The sequence below is a fragment of the Muntiacus reevesi genome, chromosome 13 (assembly GCF_963930625.1).
Source record: "Muntiacus reevesi chromosome 13, mMunRee1.1, whole genome shotgun sequence".
In the NCBI taxonomy this organism is placed as follows: domain Eukaryota; kingdom Metazoa; phylum Chordata; class Mammalia; order Artiodactyla; family Cervidae; genus Muntiacus; species Muntiacus reevesi.
In genome coordinates, this window is record NC_089261.1 from 18,988,800 (window position 1) to 19,011,260 (window position 22,461).

Here is a 22,461-nt window from a genome sequence, read left to right on the forward strand (position 1 = left end):
ATTGTTTCTCTGGTGAATAGTATGTTTTATTACCATCTCACATAATATTTGTACTACTTAGTTATTGTTTATTGTTCTTCATTAGAATGTCAGCTCCATAAGACCATGGGCTTTTGTATTTGTTCCCACCCTCACCACCAAGTAACCACAAATCTTTCTGTTGCTTTCAGTTTGTCTTTTCTGGATATCTCTTCTGGTCTGGTTTCTTTTATCTAGCATGACTTTTCATTTAGCATAATATTTGAGATTCATCCATGTTAGCAGCAATTTGTTCATTTTTAATTTTTTTCTGAATAGGATTACATTGTATGAATATACCATATTTGGTTATATAATGATCAGTTGAACATTTCAATTGTTTCCACTTTTTGCTATTGTTAGATATGGTGGGTTTTTTTTAGATATGGTTTTAATTATGAAATATTTCAAGTGTATCAGTAGAAAAATATATAATAGCAAGCATTTATATGCATACTGTGTGCCATCCTTTGTTCTAAGTGTGTTAGATACAGTGGTATATCTAGCATGTTTGACACTCAGAGAAGGTCAGTTTTTACATCGCCATCCCCTTTCTTCTTTTTAGGTGAGTTTAATTTTTTCAAGCAGCCCCCCTAACAGGGAGTTCCCATATACTCATTCCCCCCACACATGCACAGCCTCCCCCACTATCAGCATTTCACACTCAATACTTTTGTTACAAAGATGACTCTACCATTATCACCTGAAGTCCATAGTTTACCTTAGGTTTCTCTAGGTAATGTACATCTTACGAGTTTTGATAAATGAATGACATGTATCTTCCATCATAATGTCACATAGAATAGTTTCACTGCCCTAAAAATACCCTGCGTTCCACCTATTCTTCCCTCCCCTGTATCCCTGGCAACTGCTGATGTTTTTACTGTTCCCAGTTTTATCTTTTCCAGAATGTCAGACAGTTGGAATCATACATAATGTAACCTTTTCTGATTGGCTTCTTTCAGTTAGTAATATGCATTTAAGTTTTCTCCATGTCTTTTCATGGCTGTGCTTCAATGATTGACAAATCTGTTTACCTTGTGTATGAAACATGAATATGTAAAGGTGATCATTGATTAGTCATTATAAATTGATAAGGAGTCATTGATAAGTTTGCAGAATTTAAGGATCAGAGTCAGAAACTATCTTATTCATTTCTTTGCTAATCCACATGTATTTAAAAATATATTAATATAATTAAAAAGTATCAATACAGTACCTTTTTGTCCTGTATAATAGTTTTATTTTTCATTAAAAATTTGATTGATATTATTTAGGTAAAGTTTAATAAAATGCTGCTCTTGACTTTTTAAAAATCTTATTTCTCTTTTATCTTTCAATGAAAATCTTGGTTTCTGTTATCATTAATATACTTGTAATTTGCTTTATACTATTTATAATGGTAGTAATATTATTATACCACATGCATATGTAATACATAGTATGATTCTGAAGCTAATGATTACCTTATTAAGAAAGCTTCAGATTTCTTTGCAGTTCTTTTTTTTGTTTGTTTTTATTTTATATTGGTGTGTAGCCAGTTGCTCTCACCTTCTGAGATGGCCCCCACACTTTGTGGAATGTTTTTCTCTGAATAAATCCACTTCTTGCCTATCACTTTGTCTCTCACTGAATTCTTTCTACCATGAGACATCAAGAACCTGAGCTTCATTAAGTCCTGAGACCAGAATTAAGACCCAACAAACGGAAGATATCAGTGTTCTTCATACGAAAGAAGACCACCTGAGGCGAGGAACCAGAGCCGCTCATTAGTAGGTGAGACCAAATTAAAGGAGTACACACACTGTTCTTATCAGCAATCCCACCTTTGAATAGTTGCTATAAAATTTCTCATCCAAAAAAAAAAAAAAAATTCCTCATCAATTCCTCCCAGACCGGGACACAGTTTTTCCAAACAGGAACCCACTGTGTCCTCCCTTTGCCTGGCAAAGCAATAAACCAATGTTTTTCTACTTCACCCTCCACTCACAACTATTTTCACTGTTTCTCTTCTGACCATTATTGTTGGTCATCTTATTTCAGGGCTATTACTTAGAATAAAAGAGGAGTGACCAAGAGACTGAGAAAAGCCACAGACTAGAAAATATTTTCTGATAAAATCTGATAAAGAGATGCTATCCAAAATACACAAAGAACCCTTAAAACTGAACAATAAGACCAGGAACACCCTGGAAATTCCCTAGAGGTCCAAGGATTAGGACTCCCTATTTTCATTGCTGAAGGCCCAGTCTCAATCACTGGACAGGAATCTAAAATCCCACAAGCTTCTTGGGGCAGCCAAAAAAAAAGAAAAAACACGACTAAAACCAGACAAAAAATTCTGTACAGATACTTCACCAAAGAAGATGCACAGGTGGCAAAGCATACGAGAACAAGCTCAATTTCACAAATCACTGGAGAATGGCAAATTAAAATCACAATAGATAACACTGCACTCATTAGGATGGCTAAAACTCAACCAGCTGTTTATTCACTCTGAGCTAATGACTAATTTCACAGGGCTGGAAAACGCCCTTTTGTCCCCAAACAGCGAAGCCTGACTCCCGCAGGTACTACACACGCTACACCTGAGGGGAGGGGGCGTGGCACTTAGAGCTCGGGCGAGACCGTTAAAGCAGTTAGGACTGCCCCTGGCGCCTGATTAAGATATTTAATTCCAACTGTTGGGGATTTTCCCTCCGCTCCTTACTAGAATATTAATTTTTATTTATGATAAATGTCAATACATTTTAATTAATTTTAAAGTCTAATTTCAGTTGATCCTGAAGTGCCTTTTGTCCCCAGCCCGCTGTAAGCCCTCAGGAGAGGTTGCAACTTAAAATGATGTAACTTTTGCTAAAAACAAACAAACAACCCCAAATTGTACCACCTCACAGGGAACTTGGCAGGGAAGGAACGGAGGCTTTTATTGCCGTTGTTGTTGTTCCTCAGGCATTTCAAAAGTTGCCTATTATCCTGGGGGCGGGGCCGCGTGTAGACCCGATGGACCCCGGTGAGGCCGCCATTTTGGACTCTTTCCCCAAGGAGCTTCAGCCGGCTTTTCGCGCTGCCGCCGCCGCTATCTGCAGCCTTCCTGGGCAGAATGAATGTGATAGACCATGTGCGAGACATGGCGGCCGCGGGGCTGCACTCCAACGTGCGGCTCCTGAGCAGCTTGTTACTTACAATGAGTAATAACAACCCGTGAGTTGAGGCGGGGAGCGGCCTGGGGCTCTGGAGAAAGCGGCGCCGGTTTGGGAGCGGGGACTGTGGGGGCCTGGGCATTGGCGGGAAGGAGCCGATGCGAGCTCTCGGCTGAGGTTCCGAGGTCAGCAAGGGCCTCGTCGGGCGCAGCACACTTAGGAACGCAAGTTGAGTTCTCCGGGTCCCCGCGTTGTGCAGGGCGCTGGGACGCGCTCCCTGCGGGAGATGCGGCGAGCTGCTGCTTGAAGAATTGAAGGCGGAGGCTCTGAGAATGACCCTGGCTAAGATTTCCAGAAAGTTGGGAGCAGAGGGTTTGCTAAGGCACTGTCGCCGGTCATAGCGACAAGTCACCTCTCTGGGCTGACTCTTCTCTTGCCGAAGAACGTTTTCTCTCTCAGGGGACAAAGAAGCCTTGTCCCCTGGCGTCTGATTAAAATACTTAGTTTTTTGTTTTAGATCCTTGTCCCATGTCTGAGGTTGATTTTTCTTTCCCCTTGAGTGTATCAGTAGCGTTTGCTTTCTCATTCCTGCAAACACCTGAAGACGGGAGACTTCTGGGTGGGTGGGAGTGGCGCGTTTTTAAGGCCCCGCAGTGACCCTTTCACGTTTTCGGATAGTCCATAGGATTGCAAAGAGTCGGACATGAGTGAAGCGACTTAGCACACACTGCGGATGAAGCGGTGGGTTATTTCTAGCTTTGACTGCTTGTCACTCCTTTGCTTAAATTTCTTCGTTGTGTTTAATTTAAATGAAAATTTCTTCCCACGGCCTATAAAGCCAGAAAGCTCTCTCCGACTCAGTCTCACTTACTCTGCTCTCTGTACTCCACCTTCCCTGGTTATGCTCTTCTGTTATCCCAAGGTCGTTCTCAGCTCAGGGCTTTTGCATTTACCATTCTGCTTGGAGTCCAATTCAGAGCTCCCTCCTTTAGGTTTCAACTCAGATATTCTTCCTTGAGAACTCTTGTCTGGCCGTCAGAATTGGCCCTAGCCCTCAGCATTCTATTCCTTTGCCCTGTTGTATATTATACATCACTGTTTGTTTGTTTGAGATATCTTTGACTTATTAGTCTCAGATGTGCAGCGTGATTTGTTATTTGTAAATACTGTGAAATGATCACCATAGTAAGTCTAGCTAACATTTAACAACTCCACATAGTTACAGAAAAATATTTTTCTTGTGATGGGAACTTTTCTATATTCTTTTTTCTGTATTCTTCCTCTTAACACCTAATGAGGTCTGCAGCGTGCCTGTTGATGTGCTAAGGAAAGTGCGTGCAACCTCAGAAAGTTGAAACATGGTGTTCAAGTTCACACATCTAGTAGGTGGAGGAGCCACAATGTCTGGATTTTGGTCCTTCTGACTTGAAAGTCTGATTCTGACCCTCCATAGTCTACTGTGTCAAGTGGCATTATAATCTACTACTCAGTGTGGCCCCGTTTGCCTTTGGCCTGCTCTGGAAGCTCTCTGGGCCACTTAACTGTGCTGCAGCTGTTTTTCCGTTTCATTTCCACTAGTGTGCTTTTAGACCTCACTATGCGAGGCCCATCGTTTTACCAGCATCCACTTAGTGTTGACAGTGAGGAGCCCTGGTCTCTGTCAGTCTTCTTTGTTTATTCTGGAGCCTTTCACCTGGTTCTTAGTGATTTGTCCAAAGTATACAGTGTCTACCATTGGGAATTTATACACTGGTCAGTCATTATTCTTGATTTTTCAGATGTTACAGGATAATTAGAAGGAGGTTGGTCTTCTGATTAGATTTAGTCCATTCTTCTTTATATTAGGCTGAACTGGCAGTTTGCTTCCTACTTTCAGGAGGTGTTTAAATTCTAACCTTTAGCAATTTCTATTTTAAAGTTTATGACAATCTCCAATATATACCATTAAAAAAAAAAAGGCAATACTGAAGGGGTATACAGATAAGTGTCCACCCCGGAGTCTTGAACTTCGCCCCGCCTTTTCCCTTCTCTGGAGGCAACAAATTAACAGTTTTTCATGTATCATTTCAGAAATAACTTGTGGATGCAGTAAGTAGTCATGTAAGTTACAATATATAAACATCCTAATGCTTTCTCTGAGTGTAGTATTATCAAATCAACTGTTTTATTTCAAATCTTACGTCTCCCTAAATAGAATGTCAGAGCTGGAATAGATCTCAACTGTCTGAATTGTACCTTTCAATCCTTAACTTTTGTCACTTTATATACAGTGTTCTGTTACTATGTCCTTAAACCCCTGAGACTCAAGGAAGTCTTCTAGCGCTAGTGAAGTTTACTTGCTGCTGCTGTTTACTCACTAAGTCGTGTCCAACTCTTTGCTACCCCATGGATTGTAGCCTGTCAGGCTCCTCTGTCCATGGGGTTTCCCAGGCAAGAGTACTGAAGTGGGTTGCCATTTCCTCCTCTAGGATAATCTTCCAGACCCAGGGATTGAACCTGCGTCTCCTGCTTGGCAGGTGGACTCTCTACTACTGAGCCACCTGGGAAGCCCCAGTAAAATTTACTTACGTATGGAGAGAAAAACAACTACTCTCAAATACGGCTAATCCTCTCATCTGTTCCTCTCTGACCCATTGGCTTGTCCTAGTCTCTTCCTGTATTTCAGTATTCCCATTTTCTTCAGTTTTGAAGAGTTTCAAATTCCCTCCAAACCTCTTTTTGTTAACACTTAGATAAAAAAGATTCAGAGTGGTGAGTTTCTTTTTTCCAGTTTTTTAACCCTTCTTTGGCAGTATTTGGTAATATTAAGTCATGATTGCTCTCCTTTGTATTACCCTGAAAACTTGATGTTAATGTGAGAGTATTAACTCTTAAGGGGGCTCTGGTTAACGAAGGGGAGGAAAAGATGTACACCTGACCCTTGAATAACTTTCAGAGGACGGTAGGGGTGACAATCCTCCTCACAGTCAAAAATCGATATATAACTTATATTTGGCTGTTTATGTATGCATTTCCTTTGAGTTTGCAGTTCCACATACACGGATTCAACCCAGATGGTATATAGTACTGTAGTGTGTGCTATTGAAAAAAGAAATTACACATTGGTGGACGCTGTAATTCAAGCCTTGTTTGTTCAAGGGTCAGCTGTGTTAATATTTCTCTTTGTATATTTCTATATTACTGAATTTGATTTAGAGATATCATTGTTTTCATAGTAAGTAGAGGAAAACAACAATTTAAGGCAATTTTCTACATATGCTGACCATATTAACATGGAGTATGAGTCTTGCCTCTTTTTTTAGGGACTAGCAATTAAAGTACATTGCCTTTGTTTTTTGGCTTATGTGGACACTAAGGAGGGTGTTCTTTCTGACATTTCAAAATAACCCATGTAGGGGGTATACTTTCTTTGTTTTTCTAGTGAGTTATTCTCCCCATCTCAGAAGTACCAGCTTTTGGTGTATCATGCAGATTCTCTCTTTCATGATAAGGAGTATCGGAATGCTGTGAGTAAGTATACAATGGCTTTACAGCAGAAGAAAGCCCTAAGTAAAACTTCAAAAGTGAGACCTTCAACTGGAAATTCTGCATCCACTCCACAGAGTCAGGTAATTGGAGATAGATGTGTGATATGTTTTTGGTTTGTTTGTATTGAGAGCAGGAGAGGTGGAAGGAATTTAAAAGACTGCTGATTAGATGTAGAAGATGTAAAATAAAAAATAATTTTAAGAAAAAGTAATTTTAAGGACTTCCCTGGTGGCTCAGTGGTCAAGAATCTGCCTGTCAGTGCAGGAGAAACGGGTTCGATCCCTGATCTGGAAAGATCCCACATGCCTTGGAGCAACTAAGCCCATACACCATAACTATAGAGCCTATGCTCTTATGCCCGGGAACGGCAACTCACTTAGCCCACATGCTCTAGAGCCTGTGGTTGACAAGATAAGCCACCACAATAAGAAGCCTGTGCACTGCAACTAGAGACCAGCCCCCTGCTCACTGCAACTAGAGAGAAGCCCGCACAGCAATGAAGATTCAGCACAGCCAAAAATAAATTTAAAAAATTTTAAAGTAATTTTAAAGGGGAGCTGACTGGAGAAACAAAGGTTAAAAACCACTTAGGTACAAGAATTCATCCAACCAAGCACAAAGGGCTAAAAACAAACTTCATTCTGGATGAATTGAAAAATAGAATTATCTGGGCTCTAACCAAAGTCACGCATTATTCCCCCCTTTTATACAAACAATTTAAAAATCTAAAGTGTTTTTTTTTTTTTTTTTTTTTAATTTAATGAAAGTACACTTTGAAAATGTCAATCAGTTCTTAGGATTGTGAGTACCTGGGGAAATTCATATGAAATAATCATAGGAGTTCTTACTAGTTTTGGTTGCTTGATGATTAAATAAATGAAGGGTAAAAAACTAATTTTACCACTTGACAGTCATACCATTGCTAGATATTTACTGTAATAGTTGATTCACAAAAGGTTTACAAGGGTATATAAGTAAGGCTGCTTACTATAGCACTGTTTATAATGGTAAGAAACTACAAGCAAAAGTGTTTCCTATCAGTAGGATCTAGTTATAGTGTCGCCCTAGGATGGGATATGAATGGGAATATTGAGGAAGTGAAATATAGCAGTATATGTGCTGATTTGGAAAGGACTATATGTATTAGTAAATAAGCTTTTAAGCAGTGTGTTCACTACTCTTTCTGTTTAAAGGTAGTTATTTTAATTTTTTGGCCACACTGTGCTGCTTGTGGGATCTTGGTTCCCTAACCAGGGATTGAACCTGAACCCACCCTGGCCCTCTTGGCAGTGAAAATGTGGAGTCCTAACCACTGGACTGCCAGAGAATTCCCTAAAGGGGATAGTTTATAGATATATATCCTGGTATATGCCTAAAATATATGTGGATAATATACATGGAAAATTTAGCATGTGTGTGTGAAGAAAATTAACAAAACTTTAGAGAGGGGGGAACCTTGACTTTTAGTTTGAACCTGTCTTTAAATTATACATGCAATTTACATTTGAAAGGAATGTCAGTAGAATGAACTGAAGTGAAATTATGAATCATGTTCTGTATTTTTCCACATTAAAAAAAGACAAAGTAATATAATTGCTTTTTTTTTTTTTTAAAGCACCTGTACATTTTTCTCTTGTTTTACTTCTCCTTATGTAGAGCCTTTGTTTTTTGTTACTAAAGAGCTGATTGCCAGGAATTGTTTTCTGACCCTGAATGAAAGTCATGTGTATTATCCACATAGAATAATTCATAGAAGTAATTTTGGGGGGCATTCTATATGCTAAGCACTATGCTAAACCTTATTTAATCTTGACGGAGTTTTTTTAAAAATTGAGATACAGTTTACAGCATAATATTCACAGTTCAGGGGTTTTAATATTTTCACAGAATTGTGCAACTACCACCACTGTCTAATTCCAGAACATTTTCATCCCTCTAGAAAAGCCTTGTGTTCTTTATCTCTCTAGCCCCTGGAAATCACTGACCTTTCTGCCTCTGTGGGTTCACCTATTATGGACCTTTTATATGAATGGAATAATGCAATATGTGGCCTTTTGTGGCTGGCTGCTTTTACTTAGTATGTTTTCAAGGTTGATCCATATTATGGCACATAATAAAGAAGCAATTGTTTATTCCTTTTTGTTGCAGAATGATATTCCATTGTGTAGCTGTGCCATATTTTAACTATTCATTAGTTGGTGGGCATTTGTGTTGTTTCTGCTTTTTCTCATTAATGATGCTATGAACATTTGTGTGCAGGTTTTTGTGTGGACATACATATGTTTTCAGTTTTCTTGGTTGTATACACAGAAGCAGAATTACTGGGTCATATGGTAATCATGTTTAGCATTTTGAGGAACTGCCATACTGCTGAAGTAATATTGAAGAGATGTTTTCATTTCCTCTTAAGTGTCTTCCATCTGAAATTGAAGTAAAATACAAAATGGCTGAATGTTATACAATGCTAAAACAAGATAAAGATGCCATTGCTATACTTGATGGGATCCCTTCAAGACAAAGAACTCCCAAAGTAAGTTGAATTAACAGTTTGGTTACATATTTTTCTCTTCCCCAGTCCTTCCAGCTGTCTTCCTCCGTGTTTTCAGGGACTACATCTGAACATTTTACAAACCTTGTCTCTGATTCCCACTTTGTTCCCCTGTTCTCCCTGTTTAGAGAGAGGAGTGACTTTCTTATAAGACCCTGAAAATTCTGCTGAGGAAAATGGTAGCTGGAGAGTACTACATGTGTTTAATTATTTTGTTTTTCTTATTGTAGGAAACATGATTTGCAATATACTTCGAGGTAGCAACAATACTTTTTAAGAATCTCATTTTTTGCATTCTGTAGGTATACCCATTTGATAATGTGTATTCCTTTTATTTTCAGAATTAAGACTTCAAGATTCTTTGTACATATTTGTGTGTAGGATAGTATTTGTGTTTTATCTGGCAATAATAGTATATAGAATACCTTCAACTGAAATCAAAAGATCTAGTTTCTTGTCTTTGCATTTAGGGCATACAAGCAGCGTGTAGTGTGAACTCGGGCAAGTTAAAAATCTGGCTTTACTTTTTTCCTTATTGAGGATAATACTTTCCCTGGTATAAACTAAGTTCATGTATGTGAGAATACTTTTTAAAGTATTATTTTATAAGGACTATTAGGCATCTGATTACAGGTTTTCTTTGAAGTCCAATTTAGAAAAGCAATGAAAATCTTAGCTGTTAGGAGTGAATTCACATCATTATTTAATATTCTAACACATACTTTCATGTCACCTACCTTCCTCTCTTTACTGAAAAACTGTGCAGTGTAGTTAACAATAGGAACTTTTATAGGTATAATGCACATCTTCCTGCCATTAAAAGAAAAGGAATTATAAGCAGTAGGGACCAGGTGTATTTAGTGTTTTTTCACTTAAGTGTTACTGAGTTTTAACACACTTGATGAGAACATGTTTAAGCATCGCCTCATGTTGAAGATTTACTTAATGTTTTCTGAATTTTAAAAATTAAGCTATTTCTTCATATTTTATGGTGATAATTGTTATTTAAAACATTTGTAAGTATATTATAGACTAACCTGCCTCACAGTAAGCTGGGCACTTAATTATATTCTGGTACGCTATGAAAGTCTTACCCTAAGGATAATTTTTTTGTATATATGAAGAGTGTCTTCATTTGGAAAATGCTGCTTTGATTTGTAAGTTTTGAAGGATACCTATTCCTTATCTTACTGGAAACGTTCCATAATTTCTTCTTAATGACTTGAGGGAGTTTGGGAGCATTTTTTAAAAATGAGTAATGGCCAAGAAAGTGAGCCTTGTGGTATCCAACACTTTGGTGTTTACAGTTGTCATTTTAGGAAGAACTAGAGGAGTCCACATAGGTTAGGAGTACATATCCTTCATAGAGCTGTTGTAGCCAGGAGCAAACAAAGATGTGTGCCTCAAACATAAACCTATAATATTTACAGTTTTTCTTTCTTGTCCGTTAGGGAGTTAACTGGCTTCTCAGTCTGTGTAAAGGACAAGGAAGTGAGTCAAAATACGTCTAAATGAACGTCTGTTAATGTATGGTAAACACCGCCACACATTCCTTCACATTTTAAAGGAAAATTCCAGTGTGAGATTATTATGTCTTGGAAAATCTTCAGCTTTTAAGAGAAACATACCAAGAAACAATTTGTCACTCAGTTTTTAGAAAATGATGACTGCTTATATTTATAACTGGTGGAATGCAACTTTAATGATGTCCCCAAGTAAGGCTCTGTTTTTAAAAAGAATTGACTTTCTAACCAGGTAGTTCTCAAAACTCAAAAGTGTCAGGTAGTTTAAAGGGAATTTTTAATATTTGTTGAGATAGAAGGCCCGTCAGTCATAGTTTGTTAATAACAAGCAGTCAAGAAAGGATTTTATTTTTTTTCAAGTATTGACACCAATACTGGAGTTTTCCTTTAAGTACCTTTTTTTTTGCATTTCAACATAGCCTAAAATGGAAAATGAGGCCAAATAAAAAATAGTTTAATTTCTAGTATTTCATTATTTCATTGAATCAGTATGGATTAATGCCATACTAGATTGTTTTATATACTGTGAGTTCATAATTGGAACAGATGTTTTTCATCTTCAGAGTAATTTTTTGAGTAAATATCTGGCATACCAAGCTACAGATAATTGAAGAGATTGGGGATTGGCTTTTTTTCTTTTGTGCCCTTGACTGCTTTCTTAGGTTAATGATCTGGCAAACATTGTGTTCCATTTAAGATCTATTAATTTTAAATTGGAATATTGTGTACTTTTTGTACTATTAAGATCATTTATTTCTTCTCTGTAACTTCTGTATTCTTTGGAACTTTTAGGTTTTCTCAAATTTTCCCTGTTGCATTTTTAGGAAGTTGTCCTGCACCCCCCGCCCAGACTGAGTTACATATTTGAGTTGTGCTAAAAATGCATTCACTAGATTTAAATAATAAAGCTAATCTCTGGATCATTGTCACCTCTGGAGATCAGTTAGAGTTTGATTTTTGTAGTGTTTTTTTTGAGTCAGACAATACCTGTGAGTCAAAACTTTAAGCATTAGAAAAGCTAGAGTCTAGCTGCTAGACTAATTGTCAGAGAGGAGTCAGATGTTTTACTTCTGTGTCCATCATTTCCTTTTTGGGGAAAATTCATCTGATCTTTTTTAGCTAGCTTTGTTAAGACTTCCTCACTTTCTTATACTGTGATATTAAGCTTAAAAAATAAAATATGTAAACAAACATTTTTAACATAGTTCATCTTCTGTTTTAAAAATCAAGGTAATTAGAATTCTGTAACATTTCTCAAATAAATGTTACTTCCACTTCCAGAGGCAGCATCTTTGGTCCAGATATTATTGGGCCTTTTGGTTGGGTAAGTGTGAGGAATTTGGGAGGTAATGGGAGGACACAGAAAAGCAAAGGTAGTAATTTCCTCTTTGTTTGAAGAGTAGTGTTGCACTTTGTTTCCACAGGGCCTTGGGTAGATTTGTCAGTAAAAAGTAGAATAGCTAATAATGAAAATCAGAACTTAGTGATGGTAAGATTTTATTTTTAAATACTTACCTTATTATCTTTTGTTTTTACTGCAGATAAACATGATGTTGGCAAACCTGTACAAGAAGGCTGGTCAGGAGCGACCTTCAGTCACCAGCTATAAGGAAGTGCTGAGGCAGTGTCCATTAGCCCTTGATGCAATTCTAGGTACAGGTCATTCTTCCCCTATTTTCATGGAGCGTTTACTCTTGAAGATAGTGATTCTTAATCTTGGCTGTACATTAGAATAATTTAGGTTACTGCTGCTGTGTATTCTTTCACTGCTGAAAAAATACTGGAGTTGTTCTGTCATATGCATCTTAAAATAGGGAAAGGGTTGCTTTAGCCTAGGAAAAGTGTAGCTTCTTGTATTGTAGAAGGGTGCTATGCCTCACCTTTCTCCTACTTTCTGTTGGATTAGGTTTGCTGTCTCTTTCTGTAAAAGGTGCAGAGGTGGCATCAATGACAATGAATGTGATCCAGACTGTGCCTAACTTGGATTGGCTTTCTGTGTGGATCAAAGCCTATGCTTTTGTGCATGTTGGTGACAATGCGAGAGCAATCAATACCATTTGGTGAGAACCACAAAAGTTAAATATTCTTGGGACCCTTATATGGAAGTTGATGTATCTAAATTAGCAAAATGGAGAAATGAGATGCTTATCTCTTGTTGTTAAAGTCTGTTGTCCCTGGGTTTTGTTAATCTCTTCATGTACTCAGTGGCCCCAGATGTAATAATTTTTGTTAAATGTAAACTTGGACCAAGTTTAACTCTGTGTGTCATACTTGAACCTGAAAGAACATCTTTTTGGATGCCCCAGAAGCTTAGTTTTTGCACCATCTGACCTGGGTTGCCTCAGTACTGGGGTTTTTCTTTCTAGTTAGGTAAAGTCCAAGGTCATCAGAGTGGGACTTGTATTAGGCCGAGTCATTTGGTTGAGTAATAGCTGTTACTTTGATATTATATTTAACACTATACAGTGTATATTATCTTCTGAAAAACTGCAACCAGAAAGTTCTTTCTAGGTAATGAGAGAGATTTCTGCTTTATTCTGTGTATTTACTATCCTATCTTGTATAACTTTAAGTTACAAGCTCAGAATTAAGAAAATTATTTACATGGTTTGTTTTTGAAGTCTTTCATTATGAAAAATCTTACATAAAATTGTGTAAGATTATGCCCATCACCCAGATTCAACAACTAAGAGACTTAAGATATGTTTTAAGGTTCATGTTTAATATTTTAAAGTTCACTAGAGAAAAAGTCCTTGTTGAGAGATAACGTGGACCTACTGGGAAGCTTAGCAGATCTGTACTTCAGAGCTGGAGACAATAAAAACTCTGTCCTCAAGTTTGAACAGGCACAGATGTTGGATCCGTATCTGATAAAAGGTAAGTAATTCTTGGGACAGGATGGAGGTGACTGTACAGGGTCAAATCAGAAGATAGGGAGTAGATGTAGCATGGTCTTTTGATAACAGCTTTTCATAAAATGTATTCATGTAGCCTTTTTTTTTAAGGTCCTGACAATATCTCTTAACACTTGGGTAATTCCATTTTGAGCAGTTGTTTTTGCTTGGATTCAGGTGTCATATCCCCACAGATCATTACTTGACTTTTTTTCTTTGGGGAGGGATCACAGCCCTTTCTTACGGTTTATAGATTTTTGATGTGTCTGACTGAGAATTTGGATGGCATCCCCAGAATCATAATTTCCTTTTAGGGAATTTAGGTTCACTATGTCCTTAAATTTAGTTTAAAAAGGAGTAAGTGAACAGATATTAAGAAAGTCATAAGATGATTAAAAGAAGTAATTAGAAGTGAACAACAATTAAAAAAAAGAAAGTCATTGATGCAAAAGAAGACTGCTGCTAAAGAGGTAAGCCACAGGTTCACAGAGATAGTGTGGACCTACTGGGAAGATTAGCAGATCGTACTTCCAAAGGATGGCTCTCTGGTGACTGGCAGTGAGTGAAGGAAATGTGTGCAGGAATAGTGATGGGAAATAACATTGCATAAATACGCAGAAGTCTGCTTGCAAAGGCCCAAAAATGGTCATCAGAAAAATACGGCCTTGTGACAATAAACAGTTCTGTAGACTCTTAAGCCACAAGAATGACAGCAGGGAGGGGACCTTCCCCAGCATGTAGATAGGGAAACAGATTAAGAAAGATGAATTTTTTTGCTCAGTGTTACTGCCCAGTGTTACTCCTCTTTACCAAACTGCCTGTGCCCATGGTGAAAATGGCATTTTAGAAGTACTAGCCTGACAGTAGTCAGCTGCTTAAGATTGGAAGCTCAGACCCGAGTCCAGGGGCCAGCAGGGAATGTTGCAATAATTTGGTTTAAGAGACATTTTCTTGAGAATCTGAAGGAATAGTAAGGAATGGAGGGGAATGGTGGTAAGAGATGGGTGACAGTGAGCTAAGGCCTTTTTTTTTTTTTTTTTTTAATAGAACATAAATGAAAATAAAGAGGGGTAGGGTGGGGGAGGGCAGGGGGATGATCTTAAATGAAATAGACTCCAGAAAGAACTGGATGGCTTTTTCTAGAATAGACTAGCTTTTTTCTGAGACTAACTGGCATATTAAGTGTATACTCCTGATTGTGTCTAGACTTCTTGGAAGAGAGAACTTAATTTGATGCTTTTTTGGGCCTTTTCTGGTTATGTGTTAGGATAACTATGGCTGTATTATCACGCCACAGGATGTAGGGACAAATAGTTCCTGAAAATTACAGGCTTTCAAATTGTGAAGTAGGTCCTGCTCCTTTGCTTTTTATTTTTATTTATTTATTTTTACTTTTGTATGTGTTTTGTCTTTTTAATAGTTACTCTGTAGGAAAATGGGAATGCTGGTGGGAGGAGCTTATGATATTGGAGAGGGCTCAGACCCTGAGAAGCCCTTGTGTGGGCTCTGATGAAGGTTGTAGCTCCATTAGAAAAGACCCCTGCTGCTTTAATGAGCGTCTTCCTCTGTAGGAATGGATGTGTATGGCTACCTCCTGGCACGAGAAGGGCGGCTGGAGGATGTGGAGAACCTTGGCTGCCGCCTTTTTAATATTTCTGACCAACATGCAGAACCCTGGGTGGTCTCTGGGTATGTTTATACATTCCCTTTTCTCCCCAGTTTTAGTAGATTGTTTAGGAAATTGTGGTTTCACCTAAATAGAATATAGATTTGAAAGCACTGGTTTAAAGAATAATCAGATTTGAATTCAAGTCATGGTCTGTCTGTGACTCTGGATGCATCATTTCTCTCGGTCTGTTTTCTCATTTGGAAAATGAGGATACTACTCCTGCTTTGTGGGGTGAGTGTTTATTGAGTGAATACATCATGCTCACTTCTGGACCTGCTCACAGGAACCCATCAGTTAGCAGGCCAGGAGCTGTGCTGCTTTGTTGTTGACCTGACTTAACAAATTCTCTGAATGTCTCTGATCTGATAACATATCCAGATCATCAGATTTTTTTTTGTAATTTTCCCTTCCATATCAAGATTTCACCCTTAAAAATAAATATTCAGTAGATTTTTGTTCTGTTTTTTTCACTAATATCTTACGCTAAAGTTGTAAGGGGTTTGTAGTAAGGATCATGTAGAAGGCCGTCTCTTTGATTTTTCCTTTTGAATGAAATTTATTTATGGTCTTCTTTCAGATAACTTTGATTGTGTTTTCTTCCAGGTGTCACAGCTTCTATAGCAAACGCTATTCTCGAGCCCTCTATTTAGGAGCCAAGGCCATTCAGCTGAACAGTAACAGTGTTCAAGCTTTGCTACTTAAAGGAGCAGCACTTAGAAACATGGGCAGAGTCCAGGAAGCAATAATCCACTTTCGGGAGGCTATACGTCTTGCACCTTGTCGCTTAGATTGTTATGAAGGTAAGATAATTATAGATGGTGTGGATCTGTAGATGTGGTACTCAGATGGAAGGTTTTGTTGGGTCAGCAATTTCCAAACTCTGTTGCACATTGGAGTCCTCTGGGAGTAAAAAACCTGATGCTAGGTCATTTCAGTACTGTTTAAGTCAGAATATTTGCTGTTGGGCTAGAAGTGTCAGTACTTTTTTATGATCACAGGTAATGCCAGCATGCAGACATATTTGGGAACCACTTCATTAGGCATTACACATCTACTTAGGGCTGGACTTTTCACTCTATACTTTTGTAATTCATTTTCTTATTTTTTTGTTTCTGATTTTTGGTGAGGGTATAGTTTTGGTGGTTTTTTTGTTGTTTTGTTTCTCAGATGTGGCTCACTTGTTAATGTGAATCTCTGTGCCGGCACTGTGCTGGATTGGTTGGTACGTCTTTATTTTTATCCTTTTGCAGTTGTCTTACCTTGGGCCAGAAATACTACTCATAGGATAACTATACATCCATATGTCAGTGTTGGTTGTGGGAACTGGTCAGTTCATTGTGACCTCCAGAGTAGGCCTCATCAGGGTCAAGCTTTGTTTTGTTACGTACTATTTTAGGTTCGTGTGAACTGACCCTAGGAGTTCAAAGCTGTGCCAGCTTCAGCAGCATTTGGTGACTCAGTCACAGACGTTAAAATAGATCTTAACAAGATGCAGTTCCTCCAAAGCATATTTTTATAAGAATTTAAAAATAAACCCAGGAGTCTAGGAGTGATTTGCTGTTACAGAAAGATGAGTTCAAATTTGAGAAATAAAAATTACAATTTGGGGACGTCCCTAGTGGTCTAGTGGTTAAGGCTCTGCCCTGCCAGTGCAGGGGGCATGGGTTCAATCCCTGGTCAGGGAACTAGGATTCCACATGCCTTGCAGCATGGCCAAAAGATTAAAAAAAGAGAGAAAGAAAATTGGAAGTTGGAGTGAAAAACAAATCTGCTTAGATACCCAGAGATCTATGCTGCTTGTGGATTTGTTCTTAAAAGAAACTGCAGCAAGCCAAGCTTTTGGCTTCTGGTTAAATTCTTGATCCTAAAACTGTAGTTTCCCTATCCTCCAATTGCTTTTATCACACTAACTCCCTTCTGCTGTTTGCCTGTCTCACAAGAGCCCAGGAAGGCAGTCGAGTATCTCCATTACCCCAGTGAGTGGCTGGACACAGGATAGTTCGAGTTTTTCCCCAGTTGGCCTGTGAAGCTTTATGAGATGACTTCACTCAAGCTTCCATTTGGAGATTTGGATCAGGGTGACTAGGTAATGCTGTCTGATGCATCTTGCAGCCTTTAACTGAGCTCCCTTTACTGATGGGAGCCCTGGATTAAGGGTGAAGTGTGTTCTTAACATTTCCCTTTGAATTTCCTATGGGGCTTTAGCAGGAAAGTAAAACTATTCAACTAGTTACAATCAACCATATTCCATAGTCCACCATGTTGCCCTTAAGAGTTAGGTAATTTCTAGTTAAGTAACTGTAGTGTGTGGTAGAATGTGCACAAATGTTATAAATGCCACTAGGGTGGAGGAGTGTATACAGAGAAAATCTGCCAGGGAGTGTGTGGGTTTGGAGTTTAAGCTGTTTTTCTGTTTTGATGAGTGCTTTGTACCAAAGAGTACTTCCTCTGTTCTTTTCGATTTTTTGGCATGAAGATTTGAGAGTTGACTGTTGAAATGTCCCCATGGAGCATCAGCCTCTTGCTATGGGTGTAAAGACGGAGCCGCCAGTCTCAGTGTGTTTGATCTCTGTGATAAGCCCTTTTCATCCAGTTTAGGGAGACCCTAGGTTGCCCCCTAGTTCCTTCAGTTTTTAGAGGTGAACAATAGGAACCGTCCCCCTTAAATTTAGGACTAAAGGTGACTGAGCAATGCTGGAAATTAACAGCTTGTTAAAAGGCAGCAAGACCTTGGGTTTTGTTGGAAACCTCATCTTTTCACAGTATCAATTAATGAGTAGTGGATTTGTTCCTCTAACAGTCAGCTGAGCTGGCTACATGCTTTGGTTTACTTATGCATATTTGTTTCCTTCACTAAAGGTGTGTTTGCACTACAGGCTTTTTCTACATTCATCAGGTGCTCTTGGGAAGAGCACCTCTTAGCTGTTTCATTAACATGCCCTTCAGTCTGATCTCACCATCAGAGTCTTCCCCTGACCCGCCTTTTGTTTGAAACTTTGAAGGTTTGCAGTTTGAAAGGCTGTCAGAATGGAAGCGTGGCTTGGAATGGTAATGTGGTTGAACTTTCTGTGTTATATTTTTTCAGGTCTCATCGAATGTTACTTAGCCTCCAACAGTATTCGTGAAGCAATGGTAATGGCTAACAATGTTTACAAAACTCTAGGAGCAAATGCACAGACCCTTACCCTTTTAGCCACTGTTTGTCTTGAAGACCCGGTGACACAGGAGAAAGCCAAAACCTTATTAGATAAAGCCCTGACCCAAAGGCCGGATTACATTAAGGCTGTGGTGAAAAAAGCAGAACTACTTAGTAAGTATCTTAATGTTTACTTCCCTGTTCTTAGTTAATTGTAAAACCTGAGTCCAGTTGGATTCTCTAGTCCCAGTTGGTTACAGGTGACCAAACAGGTGTGTGCTTTTGCAGTCGATCTGAGCCTATTTGAATTGGTTTATGTTTAGCACAGCCAAACTTAATTGGCTTAGACCTTCTTGGATTGGCAGTGAATTACTTCTTGAGTGGCTCGAGCCAGCTATACTTGGTTAGTACCTGTTGAGCTCACTTTGTCCTGAACTAATTTGGGCTGAATACAACTGGTTTTAACCCATCATGATTCTCCTGTTACTTCCCTTTCAGCCTTGGTTTTTTTAAATCCTGATTTGTGAGGAACTGAGTTTGAGCTAGTTTGGCAAATAAAATCCATTTTGACTTTTTATATGAACTTTGGTTAAGTATAAGTTTTTAAAAATCAGAACTCAAACTGCTGACTTCCTAATGGAATAGGGATTCAAATGAGCTTGTTCTTATTTCCTGCCACACCAGTGTTCTCTTGACATCTATAAATAGATATTTGGATTGTGATCATTTTTGTGGTTATATGTATATGACTTGCAAATGGGAATATATTTTGAAATGTGTAAGTAGGAAAATGAGGGTCTTTTTCTTTTCAGGCAGAGAACAGAAATATGAAGATGGAATTGCTTTGTTGAGGAATGCACTAGCTAATCAGAGTGACTGTGTCCTGCATCGGATCCTAGGAGATTTCCTTGTAGCGGTCAATGAGTATCAGGAAGCAATGGACCAGTATAGTATAGCACTAAGGTAGGCACTTAGCCTCCCATGGGGGGAGGTCACGAGGGGCAGAGGAGGCAGGGATCACTGTAACAGGAGTTCTGGAAACACACACACTCTGTGCCCACAGTTGAAAACACAGTAATAATAGTAATGATAGTGTTTGTTAATTTATGACTTCTAAAGTCTTAAGTGATAGTAACAACATTAAAGAACTGTTTCACTCATAAGCAGCCACACCACTATAACATCTGTTTTCATTTGTGTAGATCATCTTCCTGGCCTTGCCAACACATATACATATTTTTATAGGGTTATATGTAGTATATATTTTATATTCTGCTTTTTCAAATCAGCGTATTGTAAGTACTTTCCCATGTTTCTATCTACTGTAGTAGTTAAGAACTTAAGCTCTGAAGAATACTACCTTTACCACCTGTTATCTTGGGAAGTTACTAACAAATTTCCTTGTCTATATATCTATCTACCTTATTAGGTATTAAATGATTAAATGAGGATTAAATGATTATTTCATGTAAAGCTCTTAGCACTGTGCCTGGTACATAGTAAATACTAAATAAATAGTGGTATTCTTACTGCTTAATACAGAAGTGATTTCTTTGAGGATTGTCTGTGTGTCTATAAAGTTATGGTGAAGGCTTGTCTTTAATGGAGTCTGATCACATCCGTTTACTTGTTCAGCAGTTGAGCACCACTCATGTGCTTGGCATCGCAGTAACCACTGGGGATGCTGTGATTCCAGGAGCTCACAGTCTCAGATGTGCAGGCTAATAGATACCATGTGCTGAGTGCTTTCAAAGCAATCTCTAGAAGGCAAAGTGGGAGTGCAGAGGGTGGGAATCCATGGGTGTGGGTGAGAGCTGTATGGAAGGTTTCAGAGAAGAGATGATACAGATCATCTACAGTTACATAAGTAGGAACAGGATTCCAACGTGGATTTCATCTGCTTTTTGAAAGCCCAGAAGCAAATAAATGAGAAAATAAAATATAGAGGTGGGATTTGCTAGAGATTGGACATCAGCTGGCCTCAGTGATGGTCACAAAGGCAAGAGGAAAGATTGCTTAGGAACCAAGTAAATAAATGTTCTGGACCCTCTGAACTTTGAGGGTTTGGACATATGCGGTACTCTTAGTTCCTACAGTCAAATGCCCAGGTAGGGGTAACTTTGGGTCCTGGGGTCTAACCTAGGAGTTGACAAATCTGGTTCATGGTAAGCATGATGGTTTTGGTTGCCTTCTGAAATGCTGATATGTTTAATTGTAAGAACATGAAACAATTTTAACGCACAGAAAAATAAGTATTTTTTGTAATATGTAACTTAGAAATCCCATACTGTTAAATTATATTTGAGTTTTTCTGTTAATGATTGCTTGCTGCTTTTTCATTTATCTAGTATCTTCCTCTGGCAGAATGCTAGGGGTTTTAGGTGTGAAAAAATTTAAGAACTATATGGAGAAAATTCAAATTGAGAATTCTAAAACTTAGGACAAGACGCCTTTTTCACTTCTAGTGGTGGACTCCCTCAATCCTGCCTATGGAACTGGAGTTGTTTGGAGAGGCCAGGCTTTAGCAGATTCTCTGTGACTGGGTGGTCATTTCACTGCCATACCAGGGAGATGACACATCAGCCAGCAAGAAGCAAGGCAGAGATTCAGGCCTCTCCTCTGTTTTGTTGTCCCCTAGTTTGGACCCCAATGACCAGAAGTCTCTAGAGGGGATGCAGAAGATGGAGAAGGAGGAGAGTCCCACGGATGCCACTCAGGAGGAGGATGTGGACGACATGGAAGGGAGTGGGGAAGAAGGGGACCTGGAGGGCAGCGACAGTGAGGCGGCCCAGTGGGCTGACCAGGAGCAGTGGTTCGGCATGCAGTGAGGCAGGCAGCAGCTCCGAGGCCACACTGGCCTGCCCTGCTCTGAGCACTTCCGTGGACTGAAGGAACCTGTAGGAGCCTGCTCTCTGGGAGGACAATGATTCAGCATGTGATTGCAGCAGGGGTCCCTGCCCCTTACTCCATATTTCTAGTAGTGACTTCATTTTTAAAAACTGAGCCTGACCAGCCCTCCATCCTCCCCTGCTCCTGCCAGGGAGGACCAAGTGAGTGCTCTGAGAGGCCCATGGACATGTCGGGGCTTCTGGGACAGAGTGCTTTTTGTTTCAAAATCTGAAAGCTCGAGGACTAGACAGTGTTTTGTCTGTGATACTGTGGATGGGCTTAAAGGGGCGACCTGTCATCCAGAGCAAGAGTCATCTCCCGGCAGCAGCATGGGCTGGCCCTTTCAGGGAGGGTTTCCTGTCCCAGAAATCATCATCCTGAGTAGTCCAAACTTCCCTAGAAACCTTGCTTCTTTCTGCAATGTTAGTAATGCCTTAAGCTGACAGTTGCTGTTTTGCAGAACAGTTTCCGATTTGCTAACCTGGTAACTTGCCTGTGAGCCTGGGCTGAGTCTGAGAAACAAGTGTGACCGAGAGCATGAACAGAAGCGCAGTTGGGGTAATTAATAAAACTGTTTTTTGTACAGTAATGGTGTTGGGTTGATCAGAATGGAAGCCCTTTATAGATTCTTTTTTTGGTCTCTCGTTTACAGTGCATTGATTCAGCCGTAGAATTATTTGCCATAAATAGACTCCCTTTTTTCCCAGAGTGTTGGGAGCCAGAAGGATTGGGAACCTCAGGTATACTCAACTGGTTCATCTGTTTGCATTTTCCATTGGTAACTTCCTGGGAAGAGTCTGGCCGGATTTTAGATTGATTTTGCCAGTCTCTGTCAGGGGTGCTGAGGTCGATGTCTGGTTTCAACATTCTTTTGTGGGATCAGCAGGGGTCTCATTCCTGGGCTCGTGTGCTGGGAGACTTTACCCACCCTCTCTTCCTTTTAAAATGATGCTTTTAGAGGTCAAGGTAGTGAGGGGTGGTGCAACTTATCTCAAATTCTCATTAAAACAAAATTAGTCAAAGGTAGTACAGAGTATGAATTTGACATAAATGGGAAGTTGTGTCTTAAACAGAACTATTGTTCGCGTCTAGGGTACAATAGTTTAGGAGCCT

General features: G+C 39.1%; 1 protein-coding gene across 1 annotated transcript; it reads left to right on the forward strand.

Moving 5' to 3' along the window:
• The first annotated feature begins 3,043 nt into the window (after positions 1–3,043).
• Positions 3,044–21,937, forward strand: ANAPC7 (anaphase promoting complex subunit 7). Its single transcript, XM_065904212.1, has 11 exons — positions 3,044–3,222; positions 6,583–6,769; positions 9,100–9,219; positions 12,302–12,413; positions 12,667–12,820; positions 13,495–13,637; positions 15,226–15,343; positions 15,927–16,123; positions 18,409–18,633; positions 19,272–19,422; positions 21,098–21,937. The coding sequence occupies exons 1-11, from the start codon at positions 3,122–3,124 to the stop codon at positions 21,285–21,287; spliced, it is 1,698 nt and encodes a 565-aa protein (XP_065760284.1). The 5' UTR covers positions 3,044–3,121; the 3' UTR covers positions 21,288–21,937.
• The last annotated feature ends 524 nt before the right edge of the window (positions 21,938–22,461 follow it).